General features: G+C 41.3%; 2 protein-coding genes across 6 annotated transcripts in view; both read left to right on the top strand.

Moving 5' to 3' along the window:
- Positions 1-6,066: 6,066 nt before the first annotated feature.
- gpr157 (G protein-coupled receptor 157) lies at positions 6,067-14,800 on the top strand. Of its 2 annotated transcripts, none has more exons than XM_054778613.1 (6): positions 6,067-6,616; positions 9,596-9,809; positions 9,880-10,074; positions 11,773-11,975; positions 14,597-14,655; positions 14,732-14,800. In XM_054778613.1, exons 1-5 carry the CDS (start codon positions 6,240-6,242, stop codon positions 14,622-14,624), a joined length of 1,017 nt encoding a protein of 338 aa, XP_054634588.1. In that variant the 5' UTR covers positions 6,067-6,239; the 3' UTR covers positions 14,625-14,655; positions 14,732-14,800. The 2 variants fall into 2 exon arrangements, with proteins under 2 accessions (XP_054634588.1, XP_054634580.1); XM_054778605.1 differs by lacking the exon at positions 14,732-14,800 and adding an exon at positions 13,650-13,732 and having other exon boundaries at positions 14,597-14,634.
- LOC129182425 (solute carrier family 2, facilitated glucose transporter member 5-like) overlaps positions 11,902-21,179 on the top strand; it is a 22,406-nt gene continuing 13,128 nt past the window's right edge. For 2 of the 4 annotated variants that reach the window (XM_054778563.1, XM_054778544.1), the window contains exons 1-6: positions 11,902-11,975; positions 14,597-14,655; positions 14,732-14,828; positions 14,904-15,066; positions 15,136-15,260; positions 15,324-15,476. In XM_054778563.1, the coding sequence (XP_054634538.1) occupies positions 14,611-14,655; positions 14,732-14,828; positions 14,904-15,066; positions 15,136-15,260; positions 15,324-15,476 (583 nt within the window). In that variant the 5' untranslated portion in view covers positions 11,902-11,975; positions 14,597-14,610. Of the gene's footprint in view, positions 11,976-13,646; positions 13,733-14,596; positions 14,656-14,731; positions 14,829-14,903; positions 15,067-15,135; positions 15,261-15,323; positions 15,477-21,179 lie in introns of those variants that run through there. The other 2 variants (XM_054778554.1, XM_054778572.1) reach the window with 2 other exon arrangements.

Below are 21,179 nucleotides of genomic sequence, written 5' to 3'. Positions count from 1 at the left end.
TCTTGGATCGGGGGTATGTCTGTGTGAGCTTTTGCTCAAGTTGTGCAAACTCAAAGTGATGCTGCATACCAGGCAAGAAGAGGAGGGGTTGGGGGGGGGATCCAGAATTATTTAGGAATGAGCTTTCGGTCACTTTGAGAAGCAGAGTACACACCCATCACTTATATAATCCACGGTAGACAAGTGAGGATGCATTTTATTATTAATTCAATGATTTGAGAACAGGTGATGCCATCCACATATTGTCTGTTTATCTTCCACAGCTTCCAAACATTGACCACGAAGTCAAGAATTAGATGGAAGTGGCGCTGAGGACCATCTGGCGGAGGTACGCGGCTGCTGTGGGTGTTTCTCTGGCAGTGTCTTAGCTGGTTGTTGTGAGGAGTGAGAACGAAGCAATCAGCAAGTATACTGCCGCAGAAATTCTTTGCAATAAGAGGCCCCGCAGGAGACTCTGGGACTGGAAAACTGGCCCTGCAATAAATGTGGATTGTACTGTGGTGTGAGATTTTACATGATGGAACAGACCAAATGCACCGACTATCATCTGCTTGGCCTTTGTGCTGGATTCAATCATCCTACATGTACAATTTTGTAATGTTTTTTAACGACACTCTGCTGCCATCTGGTGACCAATACAAACTCTAAGCGTGCAGCATAAGTAGTTGTTTGCAGACCTGAGAATGTTTTCTTTCTACACTATACGCCTGGTTTCAATTTTGACAATGTTTATTAAGATGCAGCATGTTAATTTGTGGACAAATGTAACCACAGTGAATAGGCTAAAAAGTGGTTATGCATTTTTTTGGTAACTGGAAAAAATAAACATAATGCAATGGAAAATTTTCACATCAGTTGTTTTGCTTTTCGCTCTTGGATAACACAGTTTGCACTGTATAACAGCACAGTGACATTTTGTTAAAAAAAAAAGTGAACGAGTGGGTTTGTTTTCACAAGCAAACATGATGCAAATAAGAGATGTAATGTAACCACAAATTATGAAGACTAAGTGGATAAATCTTTGTTTGGTGACTGGTAGGCAACTGTTAAACGGCAATGCAGATATTTGCCTTTGTAAGGATCCACTGCATTGCTGCAAACATAATGGCTTTGGCATTTTATGTGGGCTGCCTCATGACAGAAGTTCCAAAGTCTAACAGTAGATGCTCATTTTTCAATGTGGCGATGAAAGGGTTGGGTAACATGGTTTTACAAATAAATGTTTTTTGTCATCATGCAAAACAGTTATCTTTGAGCTTGACATAATTGCTGGAATGATTCATTAACACTTGTCACAAAACTGACTCTATGTACCTTCTATTCTTCTGTTATTAATAATGACACGTAACTGCACGTTAGACACATTGTCCTGGCATTGCCAGGACAGAGAGGAGTGCACCGTTTTCTTAAGTCAATTTCTGGTTCTATGGTTATCATCACATTTTTTCTTTGATGCCATCAGTGGTACCCTTTTGTGGTGACATCATGCAAAAAAAAAAAAAAACACACACAAGCCAAAGAAAAGGCAAAATACCCGTGGACCCTTTACGCTTAGTATATGTCAGGGTTGTCCAAAGTGCAGTACGCAGCCTATTTACGGCCCGCTACAGTTTTTTAAAATCTTTTATATTATATTATGAGAATAAAGACACAATATTACAAGACAAAATGTACGAAGAAAGTTCAAATATTTGTAAAAAGAAAAAGTTCACACTAATAATACACTTAGTAACCGATAAGACAAAGCTGAGATGTAGACTGTTTTTTTCTTTAGTATTAACAATGTCTCGGCATATCTACATGGGTTGGTTTAAAAAAATGGAAAAGTGGCCCCCTGTATCCTTTGATTTTTTTGGTATTCGGCCCTTGGTGTAAATACACCCCTCGTTTATGTGTTTTTTTGAAGCCATATTTTTCCCCAAAGGTTTTGATTGGTATTGGTGAAGAATATGTTTGTTATTGGACTTCTAAAATGTTTTGTGTCTTCATTATTATAACTGGTGGTTAGCATGTTGGCCACACAGTCTGGAGATCGGGAAGACCTGGGTTCAAATCTCCAGTGGGCATCTCTGTGTGGAGTTTGCATGTTCTCCCCGTGCGTGTGTGCGTTTTCTCCGGGTACTCCGGTTTCCTCCCACATTCCAAAACGGAAGCTTAATTTAGGTTTTATAATTTTCTAAATGTAATCTATAACTATAGAAACTATAGTTTGGAAATACTATGAAACATGTATGGTATGGTATGTTGACATGTGATTTCCTTATACACCACATACATACTGTAGTTTTCACGATTCTTATGAAATGTATTTTATAATCTTGTATGAAAAAAAGCAAAAGTGGCCACTTTCAAGATTAAATCACATAATCCTTATATGATGCACAATATATGTAACATTGTGACTGAAAGTTAAATTTTAAAGTTAAAATTTTTTGTATTTCTTTTCCATATGGGTTTTAAGACAAGACTGAAAGCATTCAACTGTGGGGGCTGTTTTTACATGAGGGGTCCGACAACTTGTTGCCGACTACAGAAAAGGCCCGGTCTCCCCACGTCTTTGGCGCCACTAGTTGGCACTGGCCTTCGGACTTCATTGTGCGCGCTGGAGCGTAAATTTGGATGAGGTCCAACATGTATTGAGGGGCCAGTCCATATAATGCCTTAAAAACGAACAATTAAATCTTAAAATCTATTCTACAACGAACAGGCAGCCAGTAAAAGGAGGCGTGGATTTAGATGGGGATGTGGGGGGTGTACACCCCCCCATTTTGAGGCAACCATGATTTTTTTGCCACCATAAAAGCTAATAAAATGATAAACCATCCTGGATTCCAGTCACCCAGTCCCAGTGAAGGTACATGTTCTGAATTATGGGCACGTGGTGGACGCATATGCCAGAATGCAACCGAGACGCATGCTATTCCTGAACCCACTGTCAGGCTGATAATTTACATTGGACACTAAACGTGTTCTGTACATGGCTATTCAGGTGGAGGTGCAAAATAAAGGTTCTGGCATCATGACTATAAGGAAAACTGTTGTCTATTCTCAAGGAAAATTAACCAGAAAAGCGATCCCCAGTGACATAAAATTATACTCAAATCCTCGGAATTTACAGCTGCTTCAAATTGGAAAATATTTCAGGAAATTGAGCTAAAATGGGTTTCTCCTAGTACCGGTCATTTTATAAATAGAATGTTTTGGCTTAAACGATATATTCCAAGGATAAAAATAACAACAAACTCTTGAGATTAAGTACAGAAAATTGGCCTCAGATATCACCAGATTGCAGGAAATGAGGTCTAATTTTAAAAAATTTTCTGGGGGAGGGCCCCCAGACCCCCACTCCATTTTCAGGGCCTCGGACTACGGCCTCGGCCACAAGCCCCCTTTTCAAAAAAGCTACAACCGCCCCTGGTGATGTGCTCCTTTTTTTTGGTTCCTGTTAAAAGCCGTGCCACAGAGTTCTGGACTAACTGTAAGCAAGAGAGTGCATGGTGTCTTATTCCTGAGTAAAGTGCCATGCGCCACCTCAGCGGCTGCTTGGTTTCCCCAGTGTAAAAATTGGTGCATTCCTCACTGCACTGGACAACATACACCAACTTCTGGGTATGGGGTGTCCTGTCTTTGGGGTGTACCAACTTCTGCCACAAGGAGTTAGCAGGTTTAAGTATACTACTGGTATGTTGTGTTGGTTAAAATTCCTTCTGAGTTTCTCAGACTGGCCTGAAACGTACGGGATGACAATGTTATTGCGTTTGTTAGTCTATTCTTCCTCATCCACCTTGCTGTTGTTACTTCTCGAACGAGATGCACTTTTCTCTGGCTTCTGAAATGGTTATAGTGCAAGCTGATTGTGCTCATGGTGTAAGTGTTGAAAATATAACGTTTACATGTATGTAGTAACAATGTATTAATTACTACTCATCACAACACATTATCAGTGAATGTTATTATTGTGTTATTGTTGTGTTTTTGTTGTGAATATTTGTCTTTCCTCGCTTTGGTGTGCGTCCATGGCTGTGTTTTGATGAGTCTAGTTGCCTAAAAGCGTCCTCAGCATGACGTCACAGCCAAGATGGCGACAGTTCCGAAAACTCACTGGGGGAGTGTTTGATAATCACAGCTGCATTTCACTCCTATTTTATATTATTGACTGGCAGGTGACAGAAATTATTAAGTGAACTCTTTCATCTTATTGCTTTTTTTTTATGTTTGGTGTCATGAGCACTTTAAAGTCACACTGACTTGCTTGGAAGAAACAACTGTGATGATATGAGAACCACTCAGGGTTAGAGACCTTGTGTCTCCAAAACAAATTCCTACATTGGTGTCTCCATGTTGACGGGCTCTGAGGCGACCTTGCGCCTGTGCCTTCCTTACTGCTAAATTTTGAACAAATATGCTTCTGTGCCTTCTTTCGGGGAGACGCTTGCGTAAGACTGCAACAGGGTTTGAGTCGACTTTCTCCTACTTACAATAAATAAGACACTTCTTTTACCATCCATCAGTTTGTAGCTGAACTATCTCCTAGCATGCAAGGTTGAATTAAATTGTATCTCTCATTATTCTCAAAGTGCTTGTCCTTCTCTTGTCCACTAAGGGGCTAACATTTTTTTTCCCTTGACAGTTGGTTTCCACATTGCACAACCTTTATGGTATTTGAATTTGCCGGTTCCTTCTACATCAAAAACTCAATATACAATTTAAAATATATTGGTGCTTCCCTGAGGTATCTGTTAGACCTGTTTAGTCAATTTATAGTAAACAAAAACACTTTTGATTGGTTGATTGTGGTAATGTCACCCTACATTGAAAACAAACGTTCCCTCTTATGCAAGATTTAATGAAGTTATAGCAGTAATATTTGTATCTGAAGCCTGTTTATGACCACGGGAGTTTATGTGGAAGATGGGAGGTACAGAGACCAGAGTACCTGGACAAAACCCAAACAAACACAGGGACGTCATGCAAACATGGTAACCATGAAGCCCTTATTTAACATGGGTGTACGTTAATGTTATGTTTTTATTTCCGTTAATTGGTTGTTTTTGTCTACATACAGTATGTTCAAATCCAGTTGAAAACACTTTTATTCAACTGTGCATTTGAGAACTGAAAGTATTTGATCTGCACTCTTCATTTTTATTATTTTTTTTATAGAATGATTTACGGAATTTTATGTAAAGATTTTAGAATGATTGTTTTTATGGAATGATTTTATGAAGTGTGTTAGCATGTTGGCCACACACTCACAGTCAGGAGATCGGGAAGACCTGGGTTCGAATCTCCGTTGGGCATTTCTGTGTGGAGTGCATGTTCTCTCTGTGCGTGGGTTTTCTCCGGGTACTCCGGTTTCCTCCCACATTCCAAAAACATGCATGTTAGGTTAATTGGTGACTCCAAATTGTCCATAGGTATGAATGTGAGTGTGAATGGTTGTTTGTCTATATGTGCCCGCCGATCGGCTGGCGATCAGTCCAGGGTGTACCCTGCCTGTCGGCCGAAGTCAGCTGGGATAGGCTCCAGCATACCCCAGCGACCCTAATGAGGAGATGGATGGATGGATTTTATGAAGTGATTTTACCCTTCTTTTCTGTAACGCATTTTGAATTACCTTGTGTGCGAATGGTGCTCTCTAAATAAACTTGCCTTGCATATATTGTATGATCTGTGATTGACTGGCGATTGTACCCTGCCTCTCTGTGTGGTTATTTTCACCATTTTCCTTGCATTCTCACTGAGTAATGCATTCATGTTATGCTAAAACGTGTATCTGTGAAGGTGCTGAGCTCAATTACGGTTGCTTTGGCCTTGGAAAAAGGTCTGTTCTCTATTGGGTAGAGTATGTTTCTTTTGAGTTTATTGAAGATGCCATTATTTTCCATAAGGAAAACTGTGTAAACTGTGTGCACTGTGTGTGCATTACATACCTTGGAGGAGAAATGGGTTTTGGGATTATTAGTTGCCATGTTAAATCCGGGGTCAAATCCTGCAGCCCAAAATAGCCTAGAGTGTCCACACTGACCAGCTGACTGTGACCTCAGCTACAAGAGGAAGAGGAGGAGGAGGAGGAGGAGGAAGAGGTGGACCGGAAGGTGTTTTAAAAACTCAGATGTTTACTTCACTTTCTTGAAGTGAAGCGGACACATTCCACGCAGTTGTAAAGCCGCCATCAAAGTAGAAGTTGAGCTAGTTTATCAACAAATATGCGTGGAGTGTTGTAGGGCTCGAAAAAGATGGCAGAACACAACGAGACAGTTGTGTACTTATCTGAGCAGGTGGTGGTGTTGTGTTCGTGTGCTCTGTCCTTTGTGGGCTCATCGCTCATCATAGTCCTTTACATTAGTTTGCCAGAGCTGAGGACCACTCCGCGAAAGCTGCTGCTCTTCCTCTCCGTGGCGGACTGGCTGTCCGCCGTCTCCTACGCCTACGGAGTGTGGAGAGTGTTCGGTTCCGACTCGCCGGATTGTATCGCCCAAGGAGCTATATCCACCTTCGCCAACACCAGCTCGTTTTTCTGGACTGTGGCCATTGCTATCTACTTGTACGTGTTCATCGTTAAGTCCAATCAGACGGCTGCTGACAGCCTGGTGTTGCTCTTCCACCTGGTCAGGTATGTAAAAATATTGCTACTATATCTTTAAGACGCCCCGGTGCATCATGGATTACCTACACTACTGCATTCTGTTGTCTACAGATACATTATGCTATGCCTCTATATACTGTATATATATTATACACATTCAAACATCGTCATCGTTTTGTTGCATTAAATAATTTGTTGGGTGAAAACAATATATCCAAATAGTTATTTGGTGAGAAAATGTATTTTTATGATGTAATGCCTTTTGCGGTGGACATCTGAATCTATCACACGAATAATTATTTCATCCATCATCGTTTCTACTGTTTTGATAAGAGGAAAAATACAATACAAACTACAAAAACAACATTTTTTTACAATCTAAAGCGTTTTTTTTCTTGAAGAAAAGCATGCCCAAACCTATTTTTGAGGTGATTAACAAGAATGGCGCATCTACTCATTACTGAGTCCTTTTTTTGAACATTTTATTTCTATTTTAGGGGTGTTGCTGGCTTTCTGGAGCTATGGTCTTAAACTTTTAATTAGCTATGAAAAGCCTATTTCACTTTAATGCTTGTAAAAAAAAAAAAAAAAATGCTGACACAAAATGTTTTTTGTCTCACTTCCATTTCTTCTTTTTGCATTCATAAGTTATTTTTAGAATCTCCTTAAGATCCAATGGTGCAAAATGTGAATTCTTGCAATTTTTCAACTGGTCTTAACATTTTGATCAGGAGTGTATGTGTTCTCCAAACCTGCAGTGATCTTTACAGGGACCTTCTATTCTATGCGTATTTTAGAATGTTTAGTCATAGGTAAAATGAAAATTCCGCGCTTGTAATTGTGACATTATTGAGGTATAAGTGATGATAAAATGAATATTGGATAATATTTGGTCTTTTCTTGATCCTGGGTATTGGAGAAAAAAAGGACACAAAAACCTAACAGGAATCTCATGGTTTTATTGAGTGGCTCTGATATGAACTGTAATTGCATCCTGTAAAATTATTTGCAGAGGAAGTCATCATTTATGTGCTCTTTGCAAAACATGCACACAATTTGTGCTACACTGATAATATGGTCGAAGTACAGGAGCTTTCGAAATCCAATAACATTTGTTACTTTTTTTGGCCGCTACGTGGGAAGAGCCTTGAATGTGTTCTGTTGTGCTTCTAACAAACACCAGCTGCAAAGCAATAATCTAGACTATAGTTATGGGGACAAATTATTCCACGTGAATAAAACGTTATTAAGTTAATGTATTGATATTTAAAAATCATGTGTTGTCCAGTCATCACGATTGTTATCACTGACACATATTTTGGTGAGTATAATGATTTATTTATCTTTTTACATGTTTTTTATTATGTAGCAGTGATTAAACACTGCAAAAAATAAGCAGTTTTGAGTGCACCTCAACTTTAAGATTTGACTCCATTGTTGGGTTTTTAGTCAGCAGGTTTGGGGAACACATCATATACACATACACACAGGAAGGATCATCATGTTGGTCTAGAGATGTACAATAAATCTACTGTGTTCACCCTAGAGTGCTCCACAGCGCAGCATCTGCAGAAAACGTTTTGCTTTTGTTTTTGTGATTTGTTGCGTTCCGGGTTTCACAACAGAGCTATTCATCTGCTTGTACAAGTAGCACACACAGCCTGGCCTTCGGCAAGGTGCTATTAAAAACAATCTGTCATTCTGACATGAAAATACATATTTTTAGCTTTTGCAGCCTGATAAGAGCTTCAAACATTTTTTAATGACATAGCGACAACGTCCCAGTCTCAGTATGTCACATGGCATCACATGGGGGTGGGCATTGAAGTCACTCAGCATTTAAAAGTGGAACAACATATTTTTAAAAAAGTGATTCAGTACTGGGGCCAAAACTGTTCAACTTATACATAAACGATATCTGTAATGTCGCAAAAGACCTAAAGCTGGTAGTATTTGTGGACGACACTACCGCATTCCGTTCTGGAGAAGGCACACAAGAACTAATTTTTAAGAAATCACAGATGAAATGACTATACTAAAAAGATGGTTTGATAAAAACAGATTATCCATGAACCTAAGTAAAACTAAAATAATGCTATTTGATAATAGCATAATTACGTGCAAATACAAGTAGACGGCGTGGACATTGACGGCGTGAATGAAAATTAATTTCTATGTGTTATAATAGATGACAAAATGAGTTGGAAATCCCACATTAAAACAAAACAATATAACAAATACCTCAATACTGAATAAAGCAAAATTCGTGCTGGACCAGAAATCACTCCATACTCTCTATTCTTCTGTAGTCTCACCACATCTAACTTACTGTGCGGAGATATGAAGTAATAACTATAAAAGCAGACTTCACTCACTAACTGTACTACAAAAAACATCAATTAGGATAATCCATAATGCCGCTTATAGAGAACATACAAACCCTCTATTCCTAAAATCACAACTATTAAAATTTGTTGACCTGGTAAACCTTCAAACAGCTAAAATTATGCATAAAGCAAGAAATAACCAGCTACCTAAGAGAAATATGACCTTAGGAAAAAATTAAACTTAAAACACCTATTCGCCCGCACAACACTAATACCCCTTAGCATATCAGTATGCGGAATCAAATTATGGAACGGATTGAGTAAAGAATTCAAACAATGCACTAAAATGAGCCATTTGAAGAAACAGTACAAGCAGCTGATTTACAGATTTACAGATTTCCAAACCTCAACCTCATTGTAATACATTGTTAGATTTCTTTATCGTTTTGTCAAGTTCTTGAGAGCTGGCAAAGGGAACATGTTGATTGGGAAATGAACAAGTCTATCAGCAACTGATGTGAAACAGAGGGGGTAGGATTGAATAAACTCTGCTTCTTCCTACTCCTTTTGAACATGAGGAATTGTGATATGTGATGTAGACTGAAGTGAAATGAAATGTTCAAATAAATCAAATCAAATCAAATGATGTCATTGTCTAAAACGTTTGTGTATTGTCTAGCTGGGGGGTTCCTCTGACTATCACAGTTGCAGCGGTGTGCCTCAACAAGATTGGCTACAATGCTTCAGAGGTGTCCGTGGGCTGGTGCTGGGTCCGGATCCACAGTCCTGACCGAGTCCTGTGGATGCTTCTGACTGGGAAGATCTGGGAATTCCTGGCTTACCTCACCCTCCCGGTCCTCTACATCCTCATCAAGAGGCACATCCACACAGCGGTGAGGACACAAAGAGCAATTCAAGTATAAATGTCCTTTGTTTCATGTATATTGTGGTCTCCCTCCTCAGCATGCTGCCCTTTCAGAGTACCGTCCACTCTTGGCCAACAGGACATCATCACACTCCTACTCCTCCATGGCGGACATGAAGCTAACTCTCATCCCCATTATCTTCATTGTGTTGCGGATTTGGAGCACAATACGCTTCATTCTGCTACTGGTTGGATCCCCGGCTGGACAGAACCCTGTGCTGGTGACTCTACATGTGAGTGGAATTCTGTCCTCATCCAGGCACAATTAAGCACTCCGTCAGCCCACAGAACACAGTGATAATGGTGACGCAGTCAGGGCCAGAAAGGCCTTCTTTGCTAATCTAACCCTTACGACAAGCACTGACTTACCTTTCAAAATTAAATTGTAGTATTTGTTCCATTAAATTATATAAATTTATTCCCAACAGTCTATTATTTTAATTATGTAGCGTGTTCCTTGGCTGCAGTACTTTACGTACTGTATGCGTATGTTAGATTTTTTTTTTTTTGTCCTGTCAGATTTCAGGTTCTATGTGTTGCCATATTAATGTAATCTACACAGGTGACCCTGGTTCAGAACCCTGCTATGGCACCTATTCATTGTCATTATTGTTTTGTTTTGTGATACTGGCTTTCACGGTGTATAGTGAAAAGAATTCTGGCCGGCCCGCTGAAGGCACAGGTACCAAATGTACCGCCTGCCACTTTGTGTGTTTGTGACAAGCTCAATAACCAGACACTCCACAGAACGCATTTCTGTTGCTCCAGAGTCCAGCGGCACATTTTGTTGTAATGTTAATGCCTGAGGAGGTTTAGAATAACACACTCAGCAGAGCAACATTTGATCTCAGCACTCAAACCTACACTTATAACTTGAATTGTCTTGCTTGGGTATTAGAACACTTCCACTTTGCATAAACACTACTTCAAGTTGATGGTGGAATTTTCACACACTGTACAATCTACAATCTATATTACATACATTCAATTTGTGGAAAAAAGTTACTGTTAAAAGCATCATGCTTTGGTCATGCATGCAAAGTTATAAAACAGTGATTCTCAACTGGTGGCTCCTCACAGAGCCGTTTTGAGTGGGTCGCTGCCTTGCCCCAAAAAATTGTGTAGTGACCCGATGTCCCTGAATGCCCCTCTCGTCTCTGCTATTTGCTTGCGACACCACCGCAAGGTGCGTGCCATATTTATGGGCGACTTGCTCAAGCTTGAGCAGGAGAGGAAGGACATCGAGTGCGAATGTAACATGCCGCCTGTGTGACACACAGCTACAGTTGATTGTCTGTGCTGAAGAGCGCGCTGTAAAGAGACGAGCGTCTCGCCGCTCCAGCTCACGTTGTGTTTCACGGGGGATTCCGCCCACAATGCAGACTCGCAGGTACAGTTTCTATTCATGCCCAATTCGATCTATTGACCAGGCACAGAGGTGGTCTACTGGTCTACTGGGTGCTTTCATTCAACTCCTCAGATAGACCATGTACTGAAAACCTTTACACACACTTTTTGTTCAAATATTTTTTTTAATGTGTGGATAAAAATGTATCGTTCCAGTCTGAGCAGGAAGAGGGCGGGATATAATACTTGCATCACGTGAGAAAGTAAGCGCCCTCTGCAAACTTGTTGCAAACAGGTTCTTTAAATATATAATATTTAAGATGTTTTAGTTGAAAAATTGTTGCACTTTGGGTGGCTGCTTGTCATTGAGGGGCGATGGTTAAAAAAAAAAAGAAAATAGTGTTGCATTTATATTTTTGCTGAGTGTAAAACTATATATTCATGTTGCAGCAGGGGTGCAGTATGGAGACCACTTAACGTTAAGACGACTTCTTACAAAATTCTGCAATCACCATGTTATGACTTATCAGATGATCACATGAAGATGTGTAGATTGTAAATGAAGTTACACTCTCTGTCTGCAGGGCATCGGCAACACATCACAGGGAGCAGCCAACTGCATCATGTTTGTTTTGTTCACCACTCCAGTCCGTAAGCGCCTCTTCGCTGCACTCTGCCGCTGCTGTAAGGGCAAAGCAGAGAGCCAGCAAGCACTGGACGCCTCTCCCGGACTGTTGACAGGAATGCAGCCTTCAGGCCAAAGCGAGGACACCATCACCACTGACAGGTGATGCTCGTTTGTCCAGATAAGAGGACAGAAAATGGACGTTAAGCCTGTGATTACTTCTGTGAGCTGGGTGTATATCCATATGACGGGAAATATCACATGCGCTGCACACCACAGTAACCTTCAATTAATATGGTGGCACTCCATGCCATCTTATTTATGCTTAATGAACTCAAATATTTCAATATGTCATATGTGTGGGGCAAAAAAGTCACTTATTATTGTGAATGTGCTTGGTTATGTTATAGAAATAAACAGGATTACCATTACTCTCACTGTTATTGAATTAAGTCATGCGTGTCATTGATCATATGAAGTCCAGACCCCAAATTGGACAAAACACAAACATTAAATATTGATAGTCCACCTAGACCTTAAATACACTCCAAAATACACTTGCTCTAGCTTGTTCAATTTAAGTACTGTATCTAATTTGTTTGCAGGTGTATGTTTCTCCTTCTTAGTTGAGATATTAGATCATCACTTGTATCATTGATTGATATATATACAGAAGGGATGTAGAAGTCTTTGTGATAGATGATTTGATTTGAATCTAGATACACAGGTTACGATACGAATCAAAAACGATATTTTGTAAAAGCAGAACGATTGATATGATTTGACGCAGTGTACAAATTGGGTTAAAAGCTACCTAGCAAACGGGAAGAAATTTGTAAAGCTAGGAGAATAGACATCTGCAAGTTTAAATATTACGTGTGGAGTACACCAGAGGTCAATATTGGGACCAAAACTGTTTAATTTGTATATCAATGACATCTGTAAAGTGACGAATTTAAAGACTTAAAGTTGGTATTTTTCACAGGAAGTGACAAGCATTGATGTTTGACACAAATAAGGCTTCAGTCAGATGACTATGACCGTGATGTATTTGATCGTTATTTCTCTGCTCATTTTTTCTTGATGTTGTTTTGCAACATCATGGTTTTTGACACGTCACCGTGACGAGCATCCTCTGTGGTCATCATGGTCACAATGTTATGAACTATCATCACATGCTATCCTTCCTACTTGAAACTACTTGGGACTGTTCTTTGACCATTGAGGGTCTCACTTCTCCTTTGATCTGCTGACGTTTGCTCCAGTTAGCCTGACTTAGCTTCAGCCAGCGTGGGCTTTGAACCCACTGAACCCCGTAGCCCTGTACCATATGTTCACTTACTAGTGTGCTCAGCTGTTTCTCCATCTATATCATCTCAAACTAGATTGTAACAGCACTGATATTGTGGCAGTTTTAGGAATAATTTCTAAAAAATACATATCCAAAGATTTACAGTAGCTCTGTATTCCATAGAAGTGCAGAGGTTATTCTCTCAGGACCACTTGTTAGCATGTCCGGGAAAAAGGAGAAGTCATGACAGTTTATGCTGATGATGTCATTTTTTGTTTTTGTCCTTGAGGACCAGCACTTGTATAGTGTGAGGTCCAGGGACATATCCATTGTGTCTTTTGAGTTTTGGCTGACATTGAAGCCATCCCAGCATGCAAAAACATTTCATGAGGAGATTTTTGTCAGCTCGCTTGCTGCCCACTTAATTCATTAAAACTAAACGAGGAGAGTACACACAGAATTAGGTGATCAACTCGTCATTCAAGTTTATTGATGACAGTTCTTTTTTTGCAAAACAAGCTTCTTATTGTATGTTTTTTCACCAGTGCTGGTCGTCAAACACAGGGCAACAAGAAGTAAGCCGTGTCAGTTACCTGTGATAGTAGCTGATTCTGAACAAAAGATGAAGGTATTTTAGCTCATATTTAGTCAATGAAATGTACACACAGCAGTACATATTCCACCACTTTTTTTTTTTTTTTTTGGACATTTTAGGGGAAGCACAGCTTCCCCCTGCAGTTTTGCAGAGCAAACACATGTACCACCATGCTGCCCAGTGGGAAAAAGTAACACCTAATGCATTATCAAGGGACCATATTTGGTTACTTTTAGTAAATGTTAAAAATGAACCTCGCATGCAGCATTATGAAGCAGAAAAACTGAGATTTCATCCACTATTTTTACTTTATTTTCATATTATGTTTTATAATAGGAATACATTTTTTTGAAAAGGCAATAAAAGCCCCTCCCAAACCACACCATTGATCACAAATGTTAAAATATTTATTTTCCAAATATAATTATTTATTTACTTTACTTACTTTTTTTTTTTTTTTGCATCAGCAGACATAGTACGCATTCAATTGTAAACACTCATGATGAATGAATATTTTGGGAAATGACACATACACGCACCCACAAAAAAAACAGTATATGTCATGAAAGTAAGGCAAAAACCAAAAAGAAACAACAAAAGAGTTAATTTTGCATAGTGGAACGTTGTGTTATTGTATTTCCAGTATAATACAACATATAGAGCATGCAAACTGCATAACGCACTCATCCAGCTTTAGCACCATTATAAATCCACTAATGTTTATATAATCAATAGTTCACGTCATAAACCTCTAACAGTAAGATAGCCAGCACAATCAGCAACATGACAGCAATAAACAAAGTGGAGCTTTTAGATGTGATGATGGCATGTTCAAAGGGCAGTCAAAATGGACAAGTGCAGTTTACCAAAGTGCACAGTTATTTATTGTTACCGCAGGCACAAAGGCATCCATGGCGGACAGTGAGGAATGGGGGAATCCTGCTGAAAGGCGAGGGGTGAGTGTCACACATCACATTCTGAGTGCTGTAGTGATGAATGCTCTATAAAAATGCTGCTAATGTTCCTTTGTAGAGATTAACAGCCGTTCTGGCACTGGCAACACTCATATCTGCATTTGGTTCATCCTTCCAGTATGGATATAATGTGGCTGTCATCAACTCTCCAGCACCTGCAAGTGTTACACACACTCCTTTTTTGCACCCATGCATTTGCATTTACGTATTGTTGCGTTACTCTGCTCTACAGTTCATGCAGCACTTTTACAACGTCACCTTCCTGGAGCGTTACGGTGCACGCATGGAAGACAACCTGCTGACTCTGCTGTGGTCGCTGTCTGTGTCCATGTACCCACTGGGAGGCTTCTTTGGCTCTCTTGTGGTGGCTCCACTGGTCAACAAACTGGGAAGGTAATAATGTGGATTATAACCTCTTCCACAATCAAATTAGATCCGAAAGACTTCCTAATATTTTGACAGAAAGGGAACCCTCCTCTTCAACAACATCTTCTCCATCGTCCCTGCTCTTATGATGGGAGTCAGTGAGCTTGCAAAGTCCTATGAGATCATCATTGTGGCAAGATTCATAGTGGGCATCTGTGCAGGTCTGACCGCTTTAAAGCCCATTAAGAATCATTCCGACACATCTCATATTCCCCTTTCTGCAGGTCTTTCATCCAACGTGGTGCCCATGTATCTGGGCGAACTCTCCCCCAAAAACCTGAGAGGAGCCATTGGCATCATACCACAGCTCTTTATCACCATCGGCATCCTTAGTGCCCAAGTGCTGGGCATCAGGAACATACTGGGCAACAGTGCAGGTAGACGCAACGATACATACATTATACATGTCAGATATCTTTACTGGTCAAATGTGAATCACATCCCCACCATGATGTTACTTCCTTGAAGTGTGAGGCAGTCGAATGATTCAGAGTTTGACCTAAAATTCAGTGAAACACCAAGTAAGAGTCCAGAAATCAAACAAAAACAGAACAATAAGGAATGAGACAACTGACTGACCTTACCCTCTCATCCTGCTCAATACTTTTGTGTGTTTTCTTAGGCTTTTTTGTGTGTTGCAAACCCTTTCACGAGCGCATCAGTGATGATAAGACAAAGAGGACAATAGTGAAGGCCATGATGGAACTAAAATAAGGAATTCAATAGTGGAAGTCTAAGCTAAATTTAATATCTGAACAGACCAAGTGAAATGTTCTTAACTTTGTGTTGGCACTTAAATATGTTTTATTTACTTTAAGTAATGTCTCAGATGTTAGTGTACGTATTCGCTAAAGATAAGCAAATTGGTGTTCGATAAGTGTCTGATAGGAAAAATGTCTTTTTAGTCAAAAATAAGCACTTTTGACCTTGATTAGAGCAATTTAGTCATCAAGATTTCCACTTTTTGCAGTTTAAGTACAGTTCTCTACCTGGGTCATAGTTTTTAGGTTTGAATATTAAAAACAGTTCACTTCCTTTTCACTTACTTGAACAACATTACCTGTACGGTATTTTAAGCTACCATGTTGTAAAATTGCAAAAAAAGTTATTGATGCACCATTAAGGGTTTCTCAGGAACAAGCTCTTTGAGAAACATTTCTCTGATCTGTCTAAAGGGTGTCCTTAACATTTGTGAGGGTTACTGTCCGAGGCCACCAGCGCTAACCAAATAAACAAGAGAAATTGAGACGCCTATTTTTGCATCTCGACGCCAATATGCTCTACTCCAGCTCACTCCTCCTTCTCCAAACCCTCCTGCTAGCTTGACGTTGATGTTCTCCTACAATTTTTGATCAACATTTGCAGTAAAAGTAGCTGTTGTAATTGTTAGATTAGATTCCGCTCCAAACCCCTCCCTGTCTTTCTTTAACTGCCATTGTTGGCTTGTAACAAAGGAAGCAAACAAGCTCAATGCACAGAAGAACAATCCAGGTTTAAGTCCTAAATATGCCTCACACACTTGTTAAACACATTTAAAATGATAAAATGTATAGGTACTCACCAGTGGCGATTGCTCTAAGATTGCAAGGGAAGCTCAGCTTCCCCTAAAATGTCCAAAAAAACAAAAAAAAAGTAGTGAAATATGTACTGCTGTGTGTACACTTCATTGACTAAATATGCGCTAGAATACCTTCATCTTTTGTTCAGAATCAGCTACTATCACAGGTAACTGACACGACTCCCTTCTCATTTGGATGCTCGGCTTCTGCATGATGACTGGATGATCTGTCTGAGGCGGAATCCCTTTTTGATTGACAGTGAAATGAGCGAATCAGCGATCTTGAAGTATAAACCTCCACCGGAGCATTTTCCAGGTTTTTCATTCCGTTGTTCTGAGCTGATCCGGAATCTTTACCGATCCCCAACGACTTTGTCTTTGTTAAAAACGACTAGTGTTGTGCTTGGCGACTCTCTTCTGTCACTCTACGGTTTCTTTCCCGAACGAGCAGTGGCAGCTGCTGAGCTTCTTCCCCCCGTCACGATCACTTACACTCACAGCCGGTCACACAGCTCCAGCTGCTAGCAAGCTGCACATCATGGCAGATACTACAATTTACTTACACACAAATAAACACATTTATGATGCAGGCCGGAAAAAAAATGAGCCTCCCCTCATTGATTGACTAGCAGCCGCCAATGGTGCTCATCACTATCCATCCATCGCTCCATTTTCTATGCCGCTTCTCCTCATTATGGTCGTGGCGGTATGCTGGATGAATGATAACAAAAGATGATTTATAGAACAAATGGAATCGGAGTTACGGTCTAGTGTTTAGACTGGTCGTCAGTCTCACACTACAACTGCGCTTCCGTCTGCTGTGGTGCTGCCTCCAGCTCCTTCTGAAGTGGCTCGCGGTAGTACGTGGCCCCGCTGCTCCGCAGGCCACTGGGTTGTTCCAGCTAGCTGTCAGAGAAGGCGTTTCTCTAACCCGCGTCAACATAATCCACACTGCTTGCCTGTTGAAGTTCCAGTAATGTGTTACAATCATGTATTAACTTATGGTTTGCTATCACGTATTTATAAGTTATTGCTGACTTAAGGTAATGGGATGTGTTTTCTACAGAAAAAACAGGCCATTTTGGAAAAAAATATGAATATTAAAGAAATAATAAGCATACTTTTTTTTACCAAAAATATGCAAATTTGCAGGGATGCAAATATGCAGAGATCCACGGTATATGATTGTACTAGAAATAAGCATTTATCAAAAAATGTTTTGCTTGGAAGTGTTGTTTTACTTGGCTCATCTTAGTGCATTGTTTCATTTCTTTACTCAATCTTTTCCATAATTTGATTCCACATACTGATATGCTGAAGGTGTTTAGCGTTGTGCGGGCATATGAGTGTTTTAAGTTTTGTTTTTTCCTAAGGTCATATTTCTCGTCTTGATAAGAAAAATTGTGTTGTGTTTTTGCGTAGCAAGTTTTTTTTTTTTTTTTTTTGCTGTATGCATAATTTTAGCTGTTTGTTTTTCTTCAGCCATTCAGAGGTGGACTTGCTGGTGTGTTTTGGATCATTGTCCTGCTGCAGAACCCAAGTTTGTTTGAGCTTGAGGTCACGAAGAGATGGCCGGTCATTCTCTTTCAGGATTTGTTGGTAGACAGCAGAATTTATGGTTCCATTTATCACAGCAAGTCTTCCAGGTCCTGAAGCAGCAAAACAGCCCCAGACCATCACACTACCACCACCATATTTTACTGTTGGTATGATGTTCTTTTTCTGAAATGCGGTGTATAGAGTAGTTTGATCCCCAAGACCACTGGGAAAATACTCTTTGATCTGACCAGACAAAAGCTGGACTTTTTGGAAAGTGTGTGACCCATTACATCTGGTGTAAAAGTAACGCCGCATTTCAGAAAAAGAACATCATTACTGTGCTGTAAGAGACTCATTGCATGTTATCGCAAACACTCGATTGCAGTTGTTGCTGCTCAGGGTGGCCCAGCCAGTTATTAGTTTTAAGGGACAATCACTTTTTCACACAGGGCCATGTAGGTTTGGATTTTTTTCTCCCTTCATAATAAATTTATCACGGCTTGTTTGAAGGTTGGATCCGGTATGCAGAGAAGAGGCCAATGTAGTTTTTAATAATGTTTATTTGACTCACGAAAATCTAGCTGGCAAATCAGGTCAAAGGTCGAGGAAAAAAGAAATTCAGAGGGCTGCAAAGGGGCTGAGCGAAGAAGACACGAAGACAAGAAGTTGCATGAGAGGTCAGGAAGGTGTGACAACTCAAACTGAAGAACAAATTGGCAAATGCAAACAACAGCAGCGGAGCCTCAGGGCTGTGGTGATTAACTAGAGTGACTGCAGGTGTGTCACGTGGCTCTGCCCAGGACCAGGAACTGAGGTGTCTATAACAACAGACAACAGACTGGGAAGCGCTCTGTAGTCCCCATGGCAGTGACGTTGACAGCATGACGCACTGCATCACAGACTATATAAACTTCTGTGTGGAGAACACTGTGCCCTCCAAGTTGGTGCGGTGTTTTCCCAACAACAAACCCTGGGTGACCTCCGAGATTAAGGCCCTGCTGAACAAGAAGAAGAGGGTCTTCAACTCGGGGGACAAGGAGGAGTTATGCAGAGTCCAGAGGGAACTCCGGCACAAGATCAGGAAGGGGAAGGACTGCTACAGGAGGAAACTGGAGAAGCGGCTGGAGGAGAATAATGCCAGGGAAGTCTGGAGAGGCCTGCAGACCATCACAGGCCATGGTAAAGGAGTGGGGAGAGACCAAGCCAGTGGGGACAAGATCTGGGCAGATGAACTCAATCTGTTTTTTAACAGATTTGAGTCTGCCCTCCCTCCCTCCCCTACCAACTCACCACTCTTCACCCCCACATCCCCATCCCAGCCATCCTCTACTCCCCTCTCCATAACTGATGATCAGGTGAGAAGTCAGTTGAGGAAGATCAAGGCAAGGAAGGCCCCGGGACCGGACGGCATCAGCCCCAGAATCCTCAAGGACTGTGCTGACCAGCTCTGTGGAGTTCTCAGGCACTTGTTCAACCTCAGCCTGAGCCTGGAGAAAGTCCCGGCCCTGTGGAAGACCTCCTGTGTGGTCCCGATCCCAAAGACACCACGTCCCAAGGAGCCTAACCACTTTAGGCCTGTTGCCTTGACCTCTCACCTGATGAAGACCATGGAGAGGATTATCCTGCAGCACCTGCGACCCCTGGTGGGCACTCAGCTGGACCCCCTGCAGTTTGCTTACCGGCCTCGGATCGGAGTGGACGACGCAGTGATCTACCTGCTGCACAGATCACTGCTACACCTGGAGGACAGCGGGAGCGCTGTGAGGGTCATGTTTTTTGACTTCTCCAGTGACTTCAACACCATCCAGCCGGCACTACTCAGAGTGAAGATGGAGAGTGTGGGAGTAGACCAACACCTGACTGCATGGGTTATAGACTACCTCACCAACAGACCACAGTATGTGAGGCTCCGTCACTGTGTGTCTGACATGGTACTCTGCAGCACAGGTGTCCCTCAGGGTACGGTGCTCTCCCCTTTCCTCTTCACCCTCTACACCTCGGACTTCACACACAACTCCACACAGTGTCACATCCAGAAGTTCTCCGACGACACAGCCATCGTTGGTTGTGTTTCAGAGGGGAATGATCTGGAATACAGGACGGTCATCAGGGACTTTGTCAGCTGGAGTGAGCTTAACCAGCTGCAGCTCAACACCAGCAAGACAAAGGAGATGATCATTAACTTCCAGAGGAAAACATCTCACTTTACACCGGTGAACATCCAGGGAGCGGACATAGAGTTGGTAGACAGCTACAAATTCCTGGGTGTTCACCTTAACAACAAGCTGGACTGGTCCGTCAACACCCACGCCCTCTACAAGAAGGGCCAGAGTCGCCTTCACCTGCTGAGGAGACTGAGGTCCTTTGGTGTGTGCAGGACTCTTTTACGGACCTTTTATGACTCTGTGGTGGCCTCAGCCATCTTCTATGCTGTGGGCTGCTGGAGAGGGGGCAGCACGGACAGGGACAGGAGCAGGATAAATAGACTGATCAGGCGAGCTAGCTCTGTCCTGGACGGTCCTCTGGACTCCGTGGAGGAAGTGGGGGAGAGAAGGATGTTGGCTAAGCTGACATCCATCATGAACAACACCTCTCACCCACTACATGACACTGTTGTTTCCCTGAGCAGCTCCTTCAGCACCAGACTGTTACACCCACGGTGTAAGAAGGAGAGGTTCCGCAGGTCCTTCATACCGACCGCTGTCAGGCTCTACAACACCTGCACCACCTGAACCATGTTGTAGACACTATGCTTTCTTTACACTGTTCTCTTTACTTGTCTTGCTGCTGTAACAAGTAAATTTCCCCGCTGTGGGATAAATAAAGTACATACACAAAGGAGAACAGCAGAGGTCAGCAAAAACCCACAAACAGTCAGAAGACCCAGACCGTGCCAAGAAGGTTTCATTTACAAACGGCATTTTGTGTTCAGTTGTGTTGTCATTGACTAATATTTAAATGTGTTTGATGATCTGAAACATTT

Source organism: Dunckerocampus dactyliophorus, chromosome 1, assembly GCF_027744805.1.
Source record: "Dunckerocampus dactyliophorus isolate RoL2022-P2 chromosome 1, RoL_Ddac_1.1, whole genome shotgun sequence".
NCBI lineage: Eukaryota > Metazoa > Chordata > Actinopteri > Syngnathiformes > Syngnathidae > Dunckerocampus > Dunckerocampus dactyliophorus.
This window is presented reverse-complemented; position numbering and strand designations above follow the sequence as displayed.